Consider the following 19,066-nt stretch of genomic DNA (forward strand, 5'->3'; position numbering starts at 1 on the left):
GTTTCCCCTTGGAATGCTCTGATAGAGATGAGAACCTCTGAGAGAGAAGTAGTAGTGGGTTTTGAGGACACAAAGAAAAGGAAAAGAGAGGAGGAGGAGAGGAGTGTAGTCTGAAAAGAGGCGACGGTAAAATGAGGGAGCTCTCTCTCTTCAAATAAAATAATACTTTTACTGTACTCATCATTTATATATATATATATATATAAACACATATACATACCAATGGTTAAGCAGATCTGTCATTTGTGAAAGACATGACATGGGAAAACTGTAAATTCCAACGAAAAAGGGGAAAAAGTAAATGACAAAATGGGGACATGAAAATTATTAAAAACACGTTTGCAAGATACTAAAAATGAAGGGAACTGTAGAGGATTATACTAAGAAGCCAAAAAACACCTTATCTAATATATCAAGAACAAGAAATCAGTAAAAATATTTGGGCACCCATTCATGCCCTCATCTTCAATCGATTTGAATATACAAAAGTTGCATTACAGGTTGGGACACTTGGACATCACATCTCTAGCATGTGCCTGGCCTTCTACACGACATTTGGAGAGAGAGAGAGAGAGAGAGAGTTAGATAATAGAATTTATAGAGAGGGAAGGAGGAGGAGGAGGAGGCACGGGATTGGGGCATTTGTTTCTCAATTCATTGACATGGCTCCACATAATAAATCCACATAAAGCATTTACTTGCATAATAACTCATCACAAAACATTTACTTACACAAGTTTGCTGCCTCCATCTCAATATCCCTTGAATAACACAAACCAATAAGATACTGACAATATTAACCTAGTCTTTGAAAAAAGGATCAATGAAGCTTCTTTTCATCCAACAAAACAGAGCGTTTCATCAGCATCCATTGCTTTGCATTAGTGTAAAAAGCAAGCAACATAAACTGTGAGAAGCAAAGAAGCATAATCATAGCATCAAAAAGGAAAGGATATCTGTAGGGAACATGGCTCCACATAATAAATCCACATAAAGCATTTACTTGCATAATAACTCATCACAAAACATTTACTTACACAAGTTTGCTGCCTCCATCTCAATATCCCTTGAATAACACAAACCAATAAGATACTGACAATATTAACCTAGTCTTTGAAAAAAGGATCAATGAAGCTTCTTTTCATCCAACAAAACAGAGCGTTTCATCAGCATCCATTGCTTTGCATTAGTGTAAAAAGCAAGCAACATAAACTGTGAGAAGCAAAGAAGCATAATCATAGCATCAAAAAGGAAAGGATATCTGTAGGGGGGATGCATGGTTAAGTAAACAATATGAAGAACAACAGAGCACGACACAAGACAGGTTGTGAAAAATGAATTGAAGGAACGCGTCTCCTTTCTATCTTGTCTTCCACTTGGCACATAATAAATAAGGACAAAGAGAGCAGATACTGCAATATATGGTAGGATCAGCTTGTCACGACAAAGAAGAGGAAACATAGAGAACAAGGCATAAAGTGTAATCCATTTAAGAAGAAAAGGCTCTTCCAGTGCCAAAAGGCTTGCAGGCAGGAGAGGCAGCAAAATTGACTTCTCGTGCACTGTAAATTGAAACAATGAAAATAATTTTTATATACAATACTATGAAAAGAGAGATTAGGAAAAACAAAATGAATCAAATTCAAGAAATAAAAAAAGATGGCTTACCTTGGAATGAGAACATATAGAATGAGAATGCACTATTCAGCAGTCCATAAAGGAAACCTTGGTTGCTTGGAGCCCATATCTGCTGAACCATTGAAGGCAGACATGTAGAAACAGTTGCACCAAGGCTGAGAAGCTTCAACGATTGCATTGTGAAGATCCTCTTCCATTTTACAAGAACTGATGTTGTGCACCAAAAGTTAGCCACATAATCCTCATATATTCCTCTCTCAAAAGGAGCAAGACGAGAGAGAACCTGTAAATTTACCAAGCTTAAGTAATTCATAACTATAGTTGACTCAAAGATAAGCTCAGAGAAGAATTTCTAAAAAAAACTATGGATAGCCATAGCATAAAAACAGCAAAGATGGATAGCCATGTGATAGACCAACATCCTTATAAGGAATTACCGCAAAAGATCTATTGAGTTAATTTAGTGTACAATAGAGGCATATTGACCACAGTTGTTTACCCTTGAAAAGGCTTCCATAGAATGAAGATATGGCCACCAAACAAGAGCAAATGTTCCCAAGACCACAAGGCCTAGTTTCAACACTTCAAGAATAGGATTCCTGCACCTAAGACTTTTACCCAAGAGATGGCTGAAAAATGCAGGTGCAAAATATGCAGTCATCTGCAGTAAACCACAATGAAACATTTGCTGAAGCCAAATCAGCTGGCAGGAGTGAAGTCCAGGAATAACAAATACATTATTAAATATTTAGCTTGTTACAAAGGGACTTGCAGACCACAATTTCTTTCACACACATGGCGCATGGAAGAGCATATAAACAATATTTCAATATATCTTCAAACATAAATTAATCAAAATCCCTGGGAGAATGTTACTCAATATATAGCAAGGCAATTCTGCAATGGGCTTTTTATGAAATAAGCATTTTCTTACCCTCTGCGTCATTTTTTTTTCAGTGTTATTAAAAGACTAAACCCACTTAAGCACAAAGGCCTCTTCCTAGGTGCAAAGTGGGAACCAAGCACCTAATTAAAGTGAAGTGTAAATTTTTTTAAGGTTAAGTAATGACATCTAATAGATGGATTCATAATATATAATAAAAATAATTGGAAAAAAAAAAAAAAAAAAACAGTAGTTATAAATTTAGCCTAATAGCTAAAAAAAAAAAAAAAAAAAAAACAGTAGTTATAAATTTAGCCTAATAGCTCAGTTAGAGAGCATTGTACAGAAGTACAACAGTTGCAGGTTCATAAATCAATTCCTACATAAGCTAATTTAATTTCTTATAGTTTCTAGAGTATTTTGAAAAAAATTATCAATGGACAACATGATAATTAACTAGTCATATAAAATTTAAACATAACATTTTATACAATTCTCCTGTGCTTCACAAAATCTACTAAATCATCACAATGATCAAACAACGTAAATGACTTAATTATAAGTTTATAACACCCAAAAATCATAGATCAACAAGCACAAAAAATAGTAAAATTTAGTGATTTTTATGCAAAGGGTTTAGGGTTTTAGGTTTAGGGACCTGCTTGTGGTTGAGAGCAAGACTGAACAAGAAACAAGCTACTAGCTCTTTGTTAGAGAGAACAGCAGCAACAGCTCCAACAGTAAGGCCTAAGCTGATACAATTGTACTGACAGAATCAATGAGAATGAGAATTAAAACATTAGCAACCCATACTAAGTGCCTTCAAATTTTTACATAGGGGTGGAAAAAAGCAATGGGAAAACCAATTTTGAACCTGAAAATGACCGTGATCTATGAGCATCAAACATGGACTCAGTAAAATCATTGCAATGTGCCATGCTATGTGAGTTTTATGGCCATTTGAGCGACCCGAATGGTATGCAAGAACAAAATAGAAAACTGCAGGAAAGAACACCAGTGCATCAGATGATAGAACCGTCCACCTCATGAGAAGTTTTCTGCAGGAAAGAGCATAGAAAACTTCAGAAAGCTAAAATTTATCATACTTACTGCTAATCAAGAAAATTGAAGAAAGAAGTTTTTGATGAAAAAGAATGTCTGATAATACAAACCCAAGATAAGATTCATGGCCTCGAGAAGTGAAAAGAGAAACTGATTCAGGATGGAAGAATCTGAGAAATAGACCATGGAAATAGCTCTGGTAGGCAGTAAGGGGAGGGTAGTCAAGTCCCCAGTAGCTGATATCATTGGTTGTGCTGTTGCGATACCATTCCTTGACTGGCAAATTAAGGGTGATCTCCATCCAATGCCTCTGTGCCTCAAAGTCTCCATACTTGGGAGGATTTCCTGCACCAGAATAAGGATGGAGTGATATAGCCACTCTCACCAAAAGTGCAAACACAGCAATGCACAGGAATGAGGCTGCAATTCCCTTGTGAACCAACCACCAGCAAAGATCACTATCACCAACCTCCTTGTCTTTCACCACCTTCCTCCCCTTTGTCCTCTCCATCTCTCTTAGACTCTCCAGCCTTAGTCCACAGAAGAGCCCGCCAAAATTCTTGCTTTTTCTTAATTATCTGTAAAATACAGGCAAAAGAAAACTATTGAAGAAGCCAACAAAAACACATCAATGTATATCTTGAATCACTATAATAAAGTGCGTTGGATCATAAATCGTATGGCGCAAATCAGAAGGCAGGCTGACACAGTACAATTTTTTGAATTCCACGTTACAGAAGAAAACACAACACGGATCTTCAAGAATATTGGGATATTGCTTCTTTTTGGTGCCAAACAAATAGGTGGAAGAGTTACAAATAAAGATTTGAAGCTTAAAGATTTTAATTGATTTATGCTCAAAAACATGATTAAAACACAGGTTACCCCACAACTATTGGCAGACACATTATTCCAAAATTAATAGCAGTATTCAATTCAAGCAAGTCCCATAATTTTCGGTAAGAAGTATCTGTACAGTAAAACGCTTTTGACAAAATAAAAAAGAATATGTATATGGATCCCACAATCTTGTACAGCTCTCTCTATCAAAAATGAATGACACTAAAAAAAGCACAAAGAAATTATATTTTAGACAAACAATCTGTAATAGACACACATCCTTTGATCATAAATCAAAAGAAGAGCTACCAAAACTTTAATAATGTTGCTAAACTGTGTCTCCTCGACATTTTATCAAACACCTGAAGCTCAATATGCAAATGACTAGCATATAGGTGCAATCAATGGTGAAATTCGTACTAAGCCGTCAATGGGTCACAGAATTGACAAACACATAGACAACCCAGAACAAAGTTTGACTAAATATTAAAAACCGTGTCTTCTTGACATTTTATCAAACACCAGAACCTCAACATGCAAATGACTCGGATGTAGTTGTGGGCAGTGATGAAATTTGTACTAAATCCCCAATGGGTCACCGAATTGACAAACATATAGACAACCCAGAACAAAATTTGATCAATATTTAGTTTTGGTACCTTTGGGATTCCTGGCGTTGGCAACCAAGTTTCAAATTTGCTCTCTTTCTTACAGTGTGACAGCTTGGTGTTCTTCTTCAACCTCTATTCCCACTGGCACCTTCATCGTCGTTTATTTGGTTAGTGTTTTTCTCACTCTTTGTGGAGGAAAGAAATGGCGATTGGAGAATGAAAATGTTGTAAGATCCGTGAGGGCAGTTTACGTTGAACTAGTGTTAAAAAATTGCTCCCATGCCCCCCACATGGAAAACAATTATGTTAGATTTCGATGGAATTTTGAAATTTTCATTTTAGTCCACTTTAGAGGTACCAAATTGAATTTTTAAGGACTAAATTATAAAAATGTCAAACCAGCAAGGATAGATGGTAATTGACCCCAACCAAAACAAAAAAACAGAATGGAAAAGTGAAAATTATCTTATGAAACGGTCTTATAGGATATCTCTCATAACATGTGTGAGTCTCAAATGTCGTGAATAAAATGTCTCATGAGATACATTTTCATTGGAAGAGGCTCTTGTGTAAGGATAATAACAAGGTAGAGTAGGGTCATATCATAAGTATCAGTTTCTTTAAGATCATATCTGTGTGTATTAAAATACTTAGGTTATGTTTGAGATCTGCTTATAAAGTTAGCTAAAATAGTACAATGAGACTCATAAATAGTACCAAAAAGTGCAGTGAGGCCCATGAATAGTAGCAAAAATAAGTTAAATAGTAAAATAAGCTCACAAATTTCATCCATACCAAACGCACACTTAGTATTCTAAAAAAAAATTATATTCAATAAATGAGTACAATTTACATAAAGAAGATTAATATTATAATCTGATCAAAACTAACTCTCAAATTTGATGTACCAAAATACATCAAATTAACAAATATATAGTTAGTCTTAAAATCTAGATTAACTCAAACTATGAAATTTAAAATCATATACTATATAATAAAAGTTGGGCTTAGAAGTCGTAGTTGCGTTAAATGGTTTCACCAAATTGCAAAAAAAAAAAAAATTAAATTTTTTTTTAGAATAGATATAATTTTTTTTTTCTTCTCCTATAAGTTCTAAGTTGATAAAAATCATAATTTGATTACAATCCAAATTCTATCTTAATTTGATTACAACTCAAATTCTTCATCCAATCTTTTATATAAAAAAAATCTTAATTAAAAAAAAAAAAAAACTGATACACGATTTATGATTTTAACTTCTCCTATAATTTCTAAGTTGATAAAAATCATAATTTGATTACAATTCAAATTTTGTCTTAATTTGATTACAATCTAAATTCTTCATCTAATCTTTTATAATAAAGAAACTTAATTTAAAAAAAAAAAACCAACAACATAGTACACGTTTAAGTTGAAAAAAAAAATCTTAATTAAAATAAAAAAGGTTGGCTGCCCAAAATTGCAAGAAATTTATAGATAAAAAAAAAATTGTATTAAGCCCTATGAATATCACTATATCCTACTTGAATTTGATCACAATTGAAATACTAATCTGTATCAAATACCACTTCCAAAACTAATTAGATAAAGCATAAATACAAAAACTTCTAATTAAAATGAATTACAAGGACCAACAAAACTAATTTGATAAAGTCTAAGACACCTAAACAAAAAGGAGAATACACATAAATATTAAAAAACAAAAGACAGAAAATGAGAAGATAATTTGATTACAATTGAAACACTATCCGCCTCAAATACCTATTATTAATATTAATGTTTTAGCTATTATATATTGATTTCTTTTTCAAACTTAGTCTCTCTCTTGATTTGAAAAATAAATAAATAAAACTCCTTATCCAAGAAGCCATTTGACATGGAAGACATCATCACCACCACCACAGGCAAGTATTTTTTTACACTTTACATGCGCTTGATTTGTCTTTCAAATATGCATACTGTTAATTTGGTTGTGTATTTTATAATCATTTGCAAGATTAAAACAAAAATCTTTTATAAATTTATGACTATCAAGATCTATAGATTAAGCCAATAAAAGACAAAGAATAACAAATTATATAAGCAATAAACAATTGATGGTAAGTAATATAGTCATACATTTATTTTACATAATAAATTTGTATTGATTTGCTTCAATTGTGTACATTTATTTTATAATTAATTTTTTGAATACTTCTATAAACTAGGATGCTAATGCAGTTGCAAATTTGCAAAGATGTGAAATACCTAGCAAAAACCCTTAAGACATACCTAATGTTAATTGGATCAATTGATAAAAGACATTGTACAAGGTCAATAGTTTGAGAGAATTATTGCAACCCTGTAGGTACGATGAAAAACTAAGTATTATCAAATAAAAAACCTTTAAATTTCAAAATGTCAATTTTTGCATGATTACATGTTAATTATAGTAATTATATAAAAAAATATATTATCACAATTAATATTGTTATTTACAAATAATTATAAATACATTATTTGTTTTATGTAGTTTTGTGCACTATTGAATTCCTAAAAAGAGGATTGCCCCATGCAAATATTTCGATTTGGCTTCACCATCGGCAAAAATTCCAAATCATAGATACCAACCCTGATACATATGAAGTAGTAGCTCAATTCTTGATGCATGCATGGACCATGTGGCGTAGCAATAAACAACTCATTATTCCATTATTTCTAATAATTATCTATTTTGTTATTATTTTTCAAATAAAATATATATTTTATAAGATTGTGATAAAACCATGTAATGCATGGGTCTTTAATTAATGCATATATATTTTAAAATTATTAAATGGATTGGGTTCATGTTCTTTTTTTTCTTTTCTTTTTTTTGGGGGGGGGGGGGTTGGGGAACCAACTTAAGGAATTATGTTAAACTATATTAGTTTAAATTCATTGAATTGGTAGAGTAAATGCACATCCCTCAATAAATCCTAATTGAGGTGAAAGTGAAAAGACGCTAATAATGTTTTGATGTTGATAAATTCTACAATTAAAACGGGAGAATAAAGATAAGTGTTTGTAGGGTGGGGGATTAAGGTTGAAATTCAAGTCTTCAAAAAGAAGTTTCATACGTATACATATTTAAATTAGATTAAAGTATAATTTATATATTGTATAAAAAATATATATCAGAAAATACTAATTGAGCTGCAAGTCTTTAGAAAATGACTGATTTTAAAAAGACAAAAAAAATCAAAGGGCTAATAATTTATAATACTGCAAATGTATATTAACTCCAAAAAAAAAAAGAAAAAAAGAAAAAGCATATTAATTGGAACTCTTTGCAAAGGGGTAATAATATATTTTTCTTGGGAGAATCAAAGGTTTATTAATTAAAAAAATAAAATTTGGTTGGGTCAGCTTGGGTTCATAGTGGGAACTTTTGGGCTTAACCAAACCCCAAAAGAATAAAAAATAAAAACTGTCTCTGTTTTTTTTTTTTTTTTTTTTAAGGTTATTGAAGAAGAGAGTAGCATCATCAAAGAAAGAGGGTCGGACAAGCAGCTAATCTGAAAGAAAACCCATAATAATAATATCATGGCGAACAGCAATGGAGATGTTGGAGAAGAAGAGTTGAATCGATTAGCGGAGCTGAGCAAAACCCTAAAAGAAGGGGAGAGAATTCTAGCGCCAACAAGAAGACCCGACGGTACACTCCGAAAGCCCATTCGGATTAGGGCTGGGTATGTTCCTCAAGAGGAAGTCGCCATTTATCAATCCAAAGGAGCTCTCTTGAAAAAGGAGATGGCCTCTCAGCCCCAACTGGGCCCACCTGGCTATGATCCTGATTTCGACTCCGGTTCTTCTTTAAAGCCCAAGACTAAGTCCGTTAAGAGAAATGAGAGAAAGAAGGAAAAGCGGCTACAGGTCTCTTTTTTCTTACTATAACTTTGCTCTTTACTTACTTAGTAGTTAATGATAGTTTTAGTTAGTTGAACTGATAGAGTTTCTTGTCATCGGGTTATACTAAAAACTTATTGGTGTCTTGGCCTGACTACACGCTATAAGTACAAATTTCATGTTCGGAAGGTGAAGAGTGGTTAGTGAAAGCATGCCCTAGGATATCTGGTGTTATTAAATAGAAAAAGATATTGTTATTTAGTGCTTTGATCAATTGGTAAAGTCTCAGTTTTGTTGTCGTGTTATATAAGAGACCTGAGTTTGAATCCCGCTTATGCCAAAAATTAATTAGTGTCTTGGTTTGAATGGGATGCCGTAGGTTCAAATTCTATTTTGTAAGGTGAAGAATGCTTAGTGGAAACTCATTTACATGGAATGGATACCTGGTATTATTAAGTGCATCTAGGGTTGATTTCAAGCCCGAAGCCCAACTAGGTCACACCTAGGGCGTTTGGATCCTTCTGTAAAACACATTTGATGGGGCAGAAGGACTGAAAAAGTGTAGTTTTTTTTGTGTTATTTGACATTAAGAATAGCTGAAGTCAACTGGTAAAGTCTCTTATCGTTGTATTGTATAAGACACCTAGGTTTGAATCCCGCTTATGCAAAAACCAATTAGTGTATTGGCCCGAATGGACGCTTTAGCTTCAAATTTTATTGTATCTATAAATAAAGAGCTATAAGAATAGCTATACCTTTGTAAGGTAAACAATGCTTGGTGAAAACTCATGTACATGGAATTGACATGCCCTAGGATACCTGGTGTTATTAAATGAATCTAGGCTTTATGCCCAAAGCCCAGCCAGGTAACATGTAGTGCGTTATGTTCCTTTTGTAAAATACATTTGATTGGGCAAAAGACTGTTAAAGTGTAGTTGTTTTGCATTGAGTGACAGTTTCATAAATCCAGTACCTACTAATCTCATGCAGGTTTGTTTTTTGGTTGATTTATCATCCAGGCTGCTCTTGAAAAGGGTAAGAACATGGAACAAACAGTAGGTGGGGAGATAAAATTGGAGGAAGCACCACCTGATGAAGATTTAGGTAATGGATCGGAGCCTATCGAGCAGTTAACATCTCAGATAAATGAGCTAGCCGTTTCTACAAATGCTAGTGTAATCACCCCTCCCTCAGACTCAACGGAGGGTTCAAATTCAGGAAATCCTGTTCAAGATATTGATAAAAGAATTCGCGCACTTAAAAAGAAGGTAGAATTCATGCATTTAGCCTTCCATTCAAATAGAAATGACTGTATTTCATTTCATGTTCTGTTCGTGGTTGTTAGTATCATATGATACACATTGCATATTGCATGATATTTATACACATTGCATATTGTATGATATTGATACACAATAAAATTCTGCATGGGGAAAATTATTTTTATCTTAATTTTTTTTTTTTTTTTTTTTATCAATACGCATCAAATTAGAGTGTATCGGGGATACTCATGTATTGTATGATCATATGAATTGTATTGAATCATTTCATCCGTGTCTGCCATTCAATTCATAAACATGTGAATTTGCCTGTGCAAATTTATTCGATTAGGCCAGATTTTGTTGCGTCCAACAATTAAAAAATATAGCTTTTTAATTGTTTTCTTTGGAGAGTAGGCTTACAATGTGAAGGTTCAAGTGATAGCCTAATGGTAATGGCATCCTTTGTGATGCCCATGTTTGTAGTTCGAACCCCGCATGCCCTTGTCCCACTATCTCCCTATAAAAAAGTAATAGACTTATAACATGTGCATACGTTTTCTAAAATTAGTCTTTTTGTCTTCTTTCTTTTAACCCTTCTTCTTTGATTCTCTCATCTCTCCTTTCTTTTTGTTTTCATGATTTTTGTTCATCGGGGTCATAGGACAACAACAAGACAACCGAAATATCACTTTTGAGTGTGACTAATTTGAATGTAGATGTTCTAATAGAATCCTAATTGATGTGTTTACAGAAAATATTATAGTGGTGATAAATATAATATATGTATTGAATTTCTGACATAATTTTCAGTTGGTCAGATGATAAATACATATGTGTGTGTAGAAGGGTGGGTGCATGCATGCATGCTTTTACAGAAAGGTGCAACTTTTCTTACTTCAATTTCTACTTTTTAGACTACCAGATTTAATGAATTTTATGAATTTTTTATATTACATTTAGAAAAATTGAGGGAAAGAAAGGAAGAAACACCAAAATACATTGGATCTCTTACAGTCTTATTAACCCACCAAGGATAATTTTTGAAAATAGATTTATTTAAGTGTAAGTTGTTTAATTTTAATTTCCAAAATTTGCAACTTTTCTTACTTTGATATCTACTTTTTAGACTGTTGGGTTAATGAAATTTTAATATTCCATTTAGAAAAATTGTGGTATGTGTGTGTGTGTTTGTATGTTTTCAAAAATGTGCAACTTCTTACTTCACTTTCTACTTTTTAGATTATTGGGGTTACTGAATTTTAAGTATTCCATTCAGAAAAATTGAGGGGAAGAAAAAGTAAGATAGACTGAGAGATACATTGGATCTCTATTTTTTTTTTTTTTTTACTAAGTAATACATTGGATCTCTTATTAACCCAATAAGGATAATATTGGAAACTAGATTTCTTGAAGTGTAATCTGTTGAATTTTATTTTTATTTACCATTTTTTTGTAACATTTCTTACTTCAATGTCTACTTTTTAAACTATTTTGGGTTAATGAATTTTTAACATTCCATTTAGAAAATTGAGGGAAAGAAAGGAAGACAAATTGAAAGATATATTGGATCTCTTATTAACCCACCAAGGATAATTTTGGAAAATAGATTTATTGAAGTGTGGGTGTGTTTTTTACTCTGGAAGTTGTTGAATTCTATATTTATTTACAATCTTTTGCAAACTTCTTACTACAAGTTGGGCTTACTGAATTTTTAGTATTCCATTCAGAAAAATTGAGGGGAAGACCGGAAGAAAAAGTAAGATAGACTAAGAGATACATTGGATCTCTTTTTTTTTTTTTTTTGATAAGTAATACATTGGATCTCTTATTAACCCAATAAGGATAATTTTGGAAACTAGATTTCTTAAAGTGTAATCTGTTGAATTTTATTTTTATGTACCATTTTTTTTGTAACATTTCTTACTTCGATGTCTACTTTTTAAACTATTTGGGGTTAATGAATTTTTAACATTCCATTTAGAAAATTGAGGGAAAGAAAGGAAGACAATTTGAAAGATACATTGGATCTCTTATTAACCCACCAAGGATTTTTGGAAAATAGATTTATTGAAGTGTGGATGTGTTTTTTACTCTGGAAGTTGTTGAATTCTATATTTATTTACAATCTTTTGCAAACTTTTTTACTACAAGTTGGTGTTACTGAATTTTTAGTATTCCATTCAGAAAAATTAAGGGGAAGAAAAAGTAAGATAGACTGAGAGATACATTGGATCTTTTTTTTCTTTTTCTTTTTTTCTTTTTTTTGATGAGTAATGCATTGGATCTCTTATTAACCCAATAAGGTTAATTTTGGAAACTAGATTTCTTGAAGTGTAATCTGTTGAATTTTATTTTTATTTACCATTTTTTTGTAACATTTCTTACTTCAATGTCTACCTTTTAAACTATTTGGGGTTAATGAATTTCTAACATTCCATTTAGAAAATTGAGGGAAAGAAAGGAAGACAAATTGAAAGATACACCGGATCTCTTATTAACCCACCAAGGATAATTTTGGAAAATAGATTTATTGAAGTGTGGGTGTGTTTTTTACTCTGGAAGTTGTTGAATTCTTTTGCAAACTTTCTTACTACAAGTTCTATGTTTTAGACTATTTGGATTTTTTATATTTAAGGGAAAGAAAGGAAGAAACACAAAAAGATATATTGGACCTGTCATTAGCTCACCGAGGATAATTTTGCGAAATGGATTTATTGAATTCATTTCTTCAATGTTCCATAAAGTACAATAGATTGAATTTATTTCTTTTCAGTTTGTTCCGGATAGATTGAGTGTACAATCAGTGAATTACATTATAATTAACATTCACAGGTTACATTTTACATATGGCATGTGCCGAATGAGCTATAACGCAAATGACTTTTCCTCCTAGGTGAGGTCATGGTTCAAAACCCATTGAGTACATTTATAACTTACCCCAAAAAAGAAAAAAGAAAAAATTATATATTGCATGTGAAGTAGGAATTGCCTATTTTATTAGTGTTGGCAGCACTGTCTCAAATTGTTTAGATATGATGATTCGCTCTTTACATCTGAATACTTTATGAACTAAGTTTGACAATGGGCAAGGTATTTATTTGATGATTTAAGGAAAAATGGTATTTCTTTTACTTTGCCTGGCAATCAGGCTTGTTTAGTTATGCATGTGAAAATTTTTGTGATATACTTAGGTACCAGCATTGTGCACTCTGAAATGTTTTTATTTTTAGGCCAGAAATAGTGTAGCCTTTTTCTTTCTCCTTTCCTATTTTCCATTGAGCTGATATTTAGTTAAGCCATTAGGTCTACACCTGGTTTGCCTTTTGCTGCATTAGAATGTAGTGGCATTATCGCACACAATTATCTTTGTTGCAAGAGATGCAGTTTACTGCTGATTTTCTTTAGAGTTGTTATGTTTGGCTGCAATCTGCACGCTGACCTTGTGTTTTATAAGAGAATTAAAGGTTTGTTAATTTGTTTGAGATATTCTACTAAGTTAGAAAGTTGTTGCTTAATATATGAAATTAAATACAAAATCAGGATCACAAAAGTCTTGACCAGTTATCAGTTCAGAATTTTGTGATAGCTGTGCACATGATCAAACTTTTTTGTGCAAACCTTACCAATTTATGTTTGTGCAAAATGAGGAATCATGAGGACCAGTTGCTTTTGCCTCTTCATCATGTAATGATTGTTTCTGTGTGATTTATGAGCTGACTGCTGTATTTATCTGCGTTTTTTCTTTTCTACTTCCTCCTGTCCTTCAGTCCTTTGTTTCCCTTCTTTTTATTTCTTCTTCTCTATGGTCTGATATTACTGAGTGGATTGCCTGTAATGATCTTGATTAAGGTGGTATATTAGATCAAAAAAAGGCTATCTTGGACAGTGCCTAGTGCCTACGCTTCTAAAATGATATTTTCTGGGGAAGAGGCCTTTTTAAAAAAGGGGAAACTATAATTTCTCGCGTAATACTTTAAGAAAAATAATCTGATTTAATGTATTTGGTTTGGCCGAAAAACTGTTGTTTGTCCTTAGTGTGTACTTAGCATACTAAAATGTGTGTGTGTGTGTGTGTGAGAGAGAGAGAGAGAGAGAGACATGTGGATGCCAGGGATTTTTTTTTTTTTTTTTTTTTAATGAGCCAATCTCAAGTTGTGCTTCATAACTGTTCCCAAAGATTGGCTTGTTTGTCTACAAGCGGAGAAGTAGGTCAAATGACTAGCCGCACAATCTCAAGCCAAGCTTCAGTAGCTCAATTTATCTTATGGCCCTGTGTTTAGGAGAGTTCTGGGTTATAACTAGATAAGTATGTAGGATATGGTGTTGGTCTTGCTATCTTGTAAAAGCCTCGATTTGTAGATGTTTTTCAAAGTGATCAAGTGAAAGGAATAAGGGTTGGACTTGCAATATGTTTCCATGCCCAAGAACAGTGGGAAGAAAGCCACAGAATACAATAAAGAAGTGTAAAAGGAAGTAAGAATAGAGGGAAATTGCACTTGTGAGCTATGTGCTAGAGGCAAGTCCTTCAGAGATGGTGAGTGATACCAAAGCTCGGTGGTGATGGACGGAAATATATATGCTGAAACAGGACCATTCATTTGTTATTGACAGGCAAATAAAATCAGATATTAATATAGGGGCAAGGGTGCTTGATTACAAGCTACTACTTTTGAAGTGATGGGCTTCTAACATGAAGAATTGAAGTCTTTCTCAAACTAATCTACCCCATTAATAGAGTGTCAAATGGATTGCAGCTAGTTAGGCATAAGGAAAATGATTTCCAAAGAAACACTTTGAACCAAATATGGAGGCTTAAGGAAGTAAATCAGGTACAGAGTATTGTTGATATTGGCAAGTGTCAATCTCAGAAGTACTATATGTTTCAATGGTCAGTTATTTTGAATGTAGATCGTTATGGTGAGGGAAAGGGCATGTGTTTTGGGGTAGAAAAGAGAGAACAGGGTGTTAGGGGCTGTGTCAATAGTTACGTGAACAGTAATCAAGAGAAAGAGAAGAAGAAAAGAGAGGGAAAAATAAAAAAGAAAGATCACACTAGGATACATACCTTCTGAAACCACAATGCTCAAATTTGTATGATCAAATCTAAAAATCTCTAAGTACATGATCATATATATAGAGACCATATCCCTTGTAGAAATTTCTAAACTCGATTCAATTAACAAAGTATCCTTAATTTGCAAGGGCTGTAGAAAATTTCAAATTTTCCCTTCATTACAAACTAACAATAACTCGTGATTAAAAACTGAAATTATTTCTTTAATCCTGTACTTCTTAGAACATTGTGATTATGTGATACCCCATATTGTGTGGATTTGATTGGATTGGATTGTATGAGTGTGTGTTGTGTGGGAATGTGTTTGAGTCCCACATCAAGTGTCTATTTGGTAGATCCTTTCTATATAAGTGTTTACAAGGAGCTCTAATTGTAACTTGATTAGTCTATTTAGGGTATAGAGTAGATGTAACTAGCACTTTCCGGGTGGTGATAAATGGTATCAAAGCCTAGACTTGAAGGTATTGCCGCACAATACCGGTTGAGGACGTCTATGGGGGAGATTGTGGTACTCCAGATAGTGTAGATTTAATTTGATTGGGTGGTATGAGTATGTGTTGTGTGAGTGGTTGTTGAGTCCCACATTGGGTGCTAACTAAATAGATCTTCTTCTTTTTTTTTTTCTTTTTTTTTTTTTTTGGGGGGGGGGTGGGGGTGTGGGGGATAAATAACGGAATTGTATTAATAAAAAATTCAGGTACACCGGGGGTGTACATGGATAACAGTACATCAAATTCTTAAATTACAATGATCAAGCATTTCTAAAAATTAGAACAAGGAAAAAGATTAAAGGACGAATTCCACTCCAGCAAGGTGTGGAAAAGGAGAGATTTAAGTTCCGAAATAGACTGTTCATTCCCCTTGAAACATCTTGAGTTCCGTTCTTGCCAAATACACCATAAGACACAATGTGGTATAGCCCTACGTAAATCAATGCTTCGATGTGCACCGAAGGAACCTTGCCAACTTGAAAGTAAATCAGTAACACTTTGCGGCATACCCCATAGAAGACCAAATAGAGTCCACACCATAGACCATAACTCATAAGCAATAGGACAATGAAGAAGAAGATGATTTACCGATTCCCCACACTTTTTACACACATAGCACCTATCTACAACTGTGACACCCTCATACCATAAGTTCTTAGGAGTCAAAATCTTACCTAATGTGGGAGTCCATGAGAAGAAAGCAACCCTAAGAGGGATCTTTGAACGCTACACAGGTTTCCAAGGAAAAACAGTGTTAGGATTAGAGGAAAGGGAGAAATAGTACTCACTCACTTTAAAACTCTTATTCCTTGCTGGTTTCCAACAAAGTTTGTCATGACCTTCACCATTAAGAGGCATAGAATTGATAAGATCCAAAAAAGTGTAAAAATGTTCCAATTCCCAATCTTGGGCATCCCTAGAAAATTGAAGATCCTAGGGAAGTCTCTGGTTAGGAAAGTGCATAACATCCTCAATAGAAGACCCCTTATTACAACTAATGCTATAAAGTTCCGGAAATGCCTCCCAGAGAGTACAACCCCCACACCACACATGATGCCAAAATTTAATTCTATTACCAACACCAACCTCGAACTGAATGGATTTTGAAAAGGCTGCCCAGCCTTGTTTTATGGTCTAAATAGATCTTGGTTATATAAGCGATTACGAGGAACTCTAATAGTAATTTGACTGGTCCTTTTAAGTATAGCGCCAAGTGTTTTTTTTGGGTCATGGCAGACATGATCCACAAAACCATATAAGACTCACTGTTGCATGTGAGCTCCTCCCACACACACCCACATTCTAGGGCCTGATTGGAGCAGTTCTCAAAAAACTATGTTCTAATTTTATGAACAAAAAGGCAGAAAAGTAGTAGAATTTGTGTTTGATTGGTTGTTTTATGTTTCTAATTTTCTAAAATTTCTGACTCAAAAATCATTGTAGTGAACAATATTTAGGAATCCAAAATGGTGTTTTTGGCAATTTTAAGTACTTCTGTTCTAGGAACGAATCTGAAAACTTACACAACAATTGGACAATATGGAGACTCACTATTGGCAAACTCTCCAAAATGAAGTATTACATAAAAACATATATATACTAAAGCTGTTTGCTCACTTGCTTTGAACACAAGATAATCTTGCAAGTCTTGTTGTCAAATTTTTTTTGTGCATACCACTATCAACTATAAAAGCTCATTTTTCTGGAGGGAAACAAACTAAAATTTTGCCAATTCAGTAAACTTTACAGGTTTGACTTTTCTAATTTGTGGATTGTCACTCTAAACCCGCCAGCCACCAAGTTGAGGGGAAATCACCCCTACTTGTCAGATCTGTATTTTAGATTGGCACAAAAGGGGGGATTACAATCATAAGAAGAAAGATTGTTATCAGTTGTTCATAATAGTTGTCTCATTTAACCCATTTTTGTTGGTTCAACTGGAGGCGGCATGAGGATGATTGGAGGGCAGTACTCCCCTTAATCCCAGCTAGTTTTCTAATCCATGTCTGGTGGAAGCATAAAAAAAAAAATGCAACAATCCCAATATTGCTTGAAGGCTCATGCTTTATGTGGTCACTTCATTTTGGTCCAACTTGTTTAACCTATACATTTGTTCAATTCTGCAGATTCGACTTACAGAAGCTCAGCTGCAGAAAACCGCACAAGAAGATATGAAGCCTGAACAGTTGGAAAAATGGACAAAGCTTGAAGGCTGGCATAAGGAGCTACAACTATTGGAAGATAAAAAGGCTGAAATGGCAGCATCATGAACTAGGGTTGGGTTGGAGAAACTGTGTAGTTTCTGTCCTTGGTGCTTTCTTGATAAAGATAAAAACCCTTTATGGTGGAAACAGGAGTTCATCTATCTAGATTTTGTTCGTGTCAGCTGTGTCACACATGCATCCCGATTGACCATATGGTTCTATTCTCGCAGTTGTTCCACCAGTCATAGGGTTAATCTGCACAGTAACTATTCATCTCTAGTGTTTTCTTAATTATCTTTTGTTCAGTTTCTAATTTTCTAACTGTTCATCTCATCTCTAGTATTTTCATTAGTATACTCTATTCGGTCGACCACATTAATTCAACTTCATGACAATCCCCCCCCCCCCCCCCCTCTCTTCCTCTTCTCTTTCCCAAAAAAAGGATTCTGTTAATATGAGCCATTCGAACTCTCTCTTAAAATTCGTACTAACTAATGTTAATAGGGAGATTACTTGGTAATCCAAATGGTCTGATCATTCCAACTTCATGTCATGCATGTAATTAGTACCATCTTTCTTTCTTCCTTGGCCTATAGGCTAATGTAATAGAATGTGGCTCTAGTTTCTCTCATTCTTTAAATCCATTCCTATTAGTCTCTCTTTTCGCATTAAGAAACGTTGCTACAAGCTATAAGGGGACACTCAGACATGGAAAATTATGTATAGTTCTGTAATATCTCAAGATTATTTATCATGTTAACGCTGATACTGCATTCAATTTGCCTCTCTCTCTCTCTCTCTCTCTCTCTCACAATTGGAAACGATGGGCCAATTGTAGGGTAACATCCACTCTAATAACATTACTAATTCCAAAAATAAATTAATAAGAAAATAAAGATGTAGGGTAACATCCTTAAAACACTCTTACAACAATACTAATGCCAAACCATAAATTAAAAAGAAAATAAAGAAGAAGAAAAGGATTCTTTATCCCATACAGCAGCTTTTTCTATAGTTAGTGTTTATTATAACTAGAGAGGGCAAAAATTTCCGGCTTTGCCTTGCACTGTCAAAATAAATCTTTCAATTTTTAAGGTCTGTTTTGACCGTTTCTCTAACCAACATGGGGAATTG

General features: G+C 33.7%; 2 protein-coding genes across 2 annotated transcripts; one reads left to right on the top strand and one right to left on the bottom strand.

The window, feature by feature from the left end:
* Nucleotides 1–981: 981 nt before the first annotated feature.
* LOC111987084 (probable dolichyl pyrophosphate Man9GlcNAc2 alpha-1,3-glucosyltransferase) lies at nt 982–5,304 on the bottom strand. Its single transcript, XM_024018786.2, has 7 exons — nt 5,083–5,304; nt 3,694–4,161; nt 3,396–3,579; nt 3,180–3,287; nt 2,138–2,299; nt 1,669–1,921; nt 982–1,562 (listed from the first exon to the last, which is right to left on the bottom strand). Exons 2-7 carry the CDS (start codon nt 4,092–4,094, stop codon nt 1,126–1,128), a joined length of 1,545 nt encoding a protein of 514 aa, XP_023874554.2. The 5' UTR covers nt 4,095–4,161; nt 5,083–5,304; the 3' UTR covers nt 982–1,125.
* Nucleotides 5,305–8,488: 3,184 nt separating this feature from the next.
* On the top strand, nt 8,489–18,253 carry LOC111987072 (partner of Y14 and mago). Its single transcript, XM_065773840.1, has 3 exons — nt 8,489–8,928; nt 9,921–10,169; nt 17,855–18,253. Exons 1-3 carry the CDS (start codon nt 8,599–8,601, stop codon nt 17,996–17,998), a joined length of 723 nt encoding a protein of 240 aa, XP_065629912.1. The 5' UTR covers nt 8,489–8,598; the 3' UTR covers nt 17,999–18,253.
* Nucleotides 18,254–19,066: the final 813 nt, after the last annotated feature.

The sequence above is a fragment of the Quercus suber genome, unplaced genomic scaffold (genome assembly GCF_002906115.3).
Source record: "Quercus suber isolate HL8 unplaced genomic scaffold, Cork oak 2.0 scaffold_81, whole genome shotgun sequence".
NCBI lineage: Eukaryota > Viridiplantae > Streptophyta > Magnoliopsida > Fagales > Fagaceae > Quercus > Quercus suber.

Excerpts from the sequence above, each read along its gene's own strand:
- LOC111987072 (XM_065773840.1), top strand. The coding sequence starts at position 8,599 with ATGGCGAACAGCAATGGAGATGTTGGAGAAGAAGAGTTGAATCGATTA. Across the intron at positions 8,929-9,920 it reads AGAAGGAAAAGCGGCTACAG|GCTGCTCTTGAAAAGGGTAA; the intron begins GTCTCTTTTTTC and ends TTTATCATCCAG. Across the intron at positions 10,170-17,854 it reads TTCGCGCACTTAAAAAGAAG|ATTCGACTTACAGAAGCTCA; the intron begins GTAGAATTCATG and ends TCAATTCTGCAG.
- LOC111987084 (XM_024018786.2), bottom strand. The coding sequence starts at position 4,094 with ATGGAGAGGACAAAGGGGAGGAAGGTGGTGAAAGACAAGGAGGTTGGT. Across the intron at positions 2,300-3,179 it reads TTGCTCTCAACCACAAGCAG|ATGACTGCATATTTTGCACC; the intron begins GTCCCTAAACCT and ends GGTTTACTGCAG. Across the intron at positions 1,922-2,137 it reads CTATGGAAGCCTTTTCAAGG|GTTCTCTCTCGTCTTGCTCC; the intron begins GTAAACAACTGT and ends GTAAATTTACAG.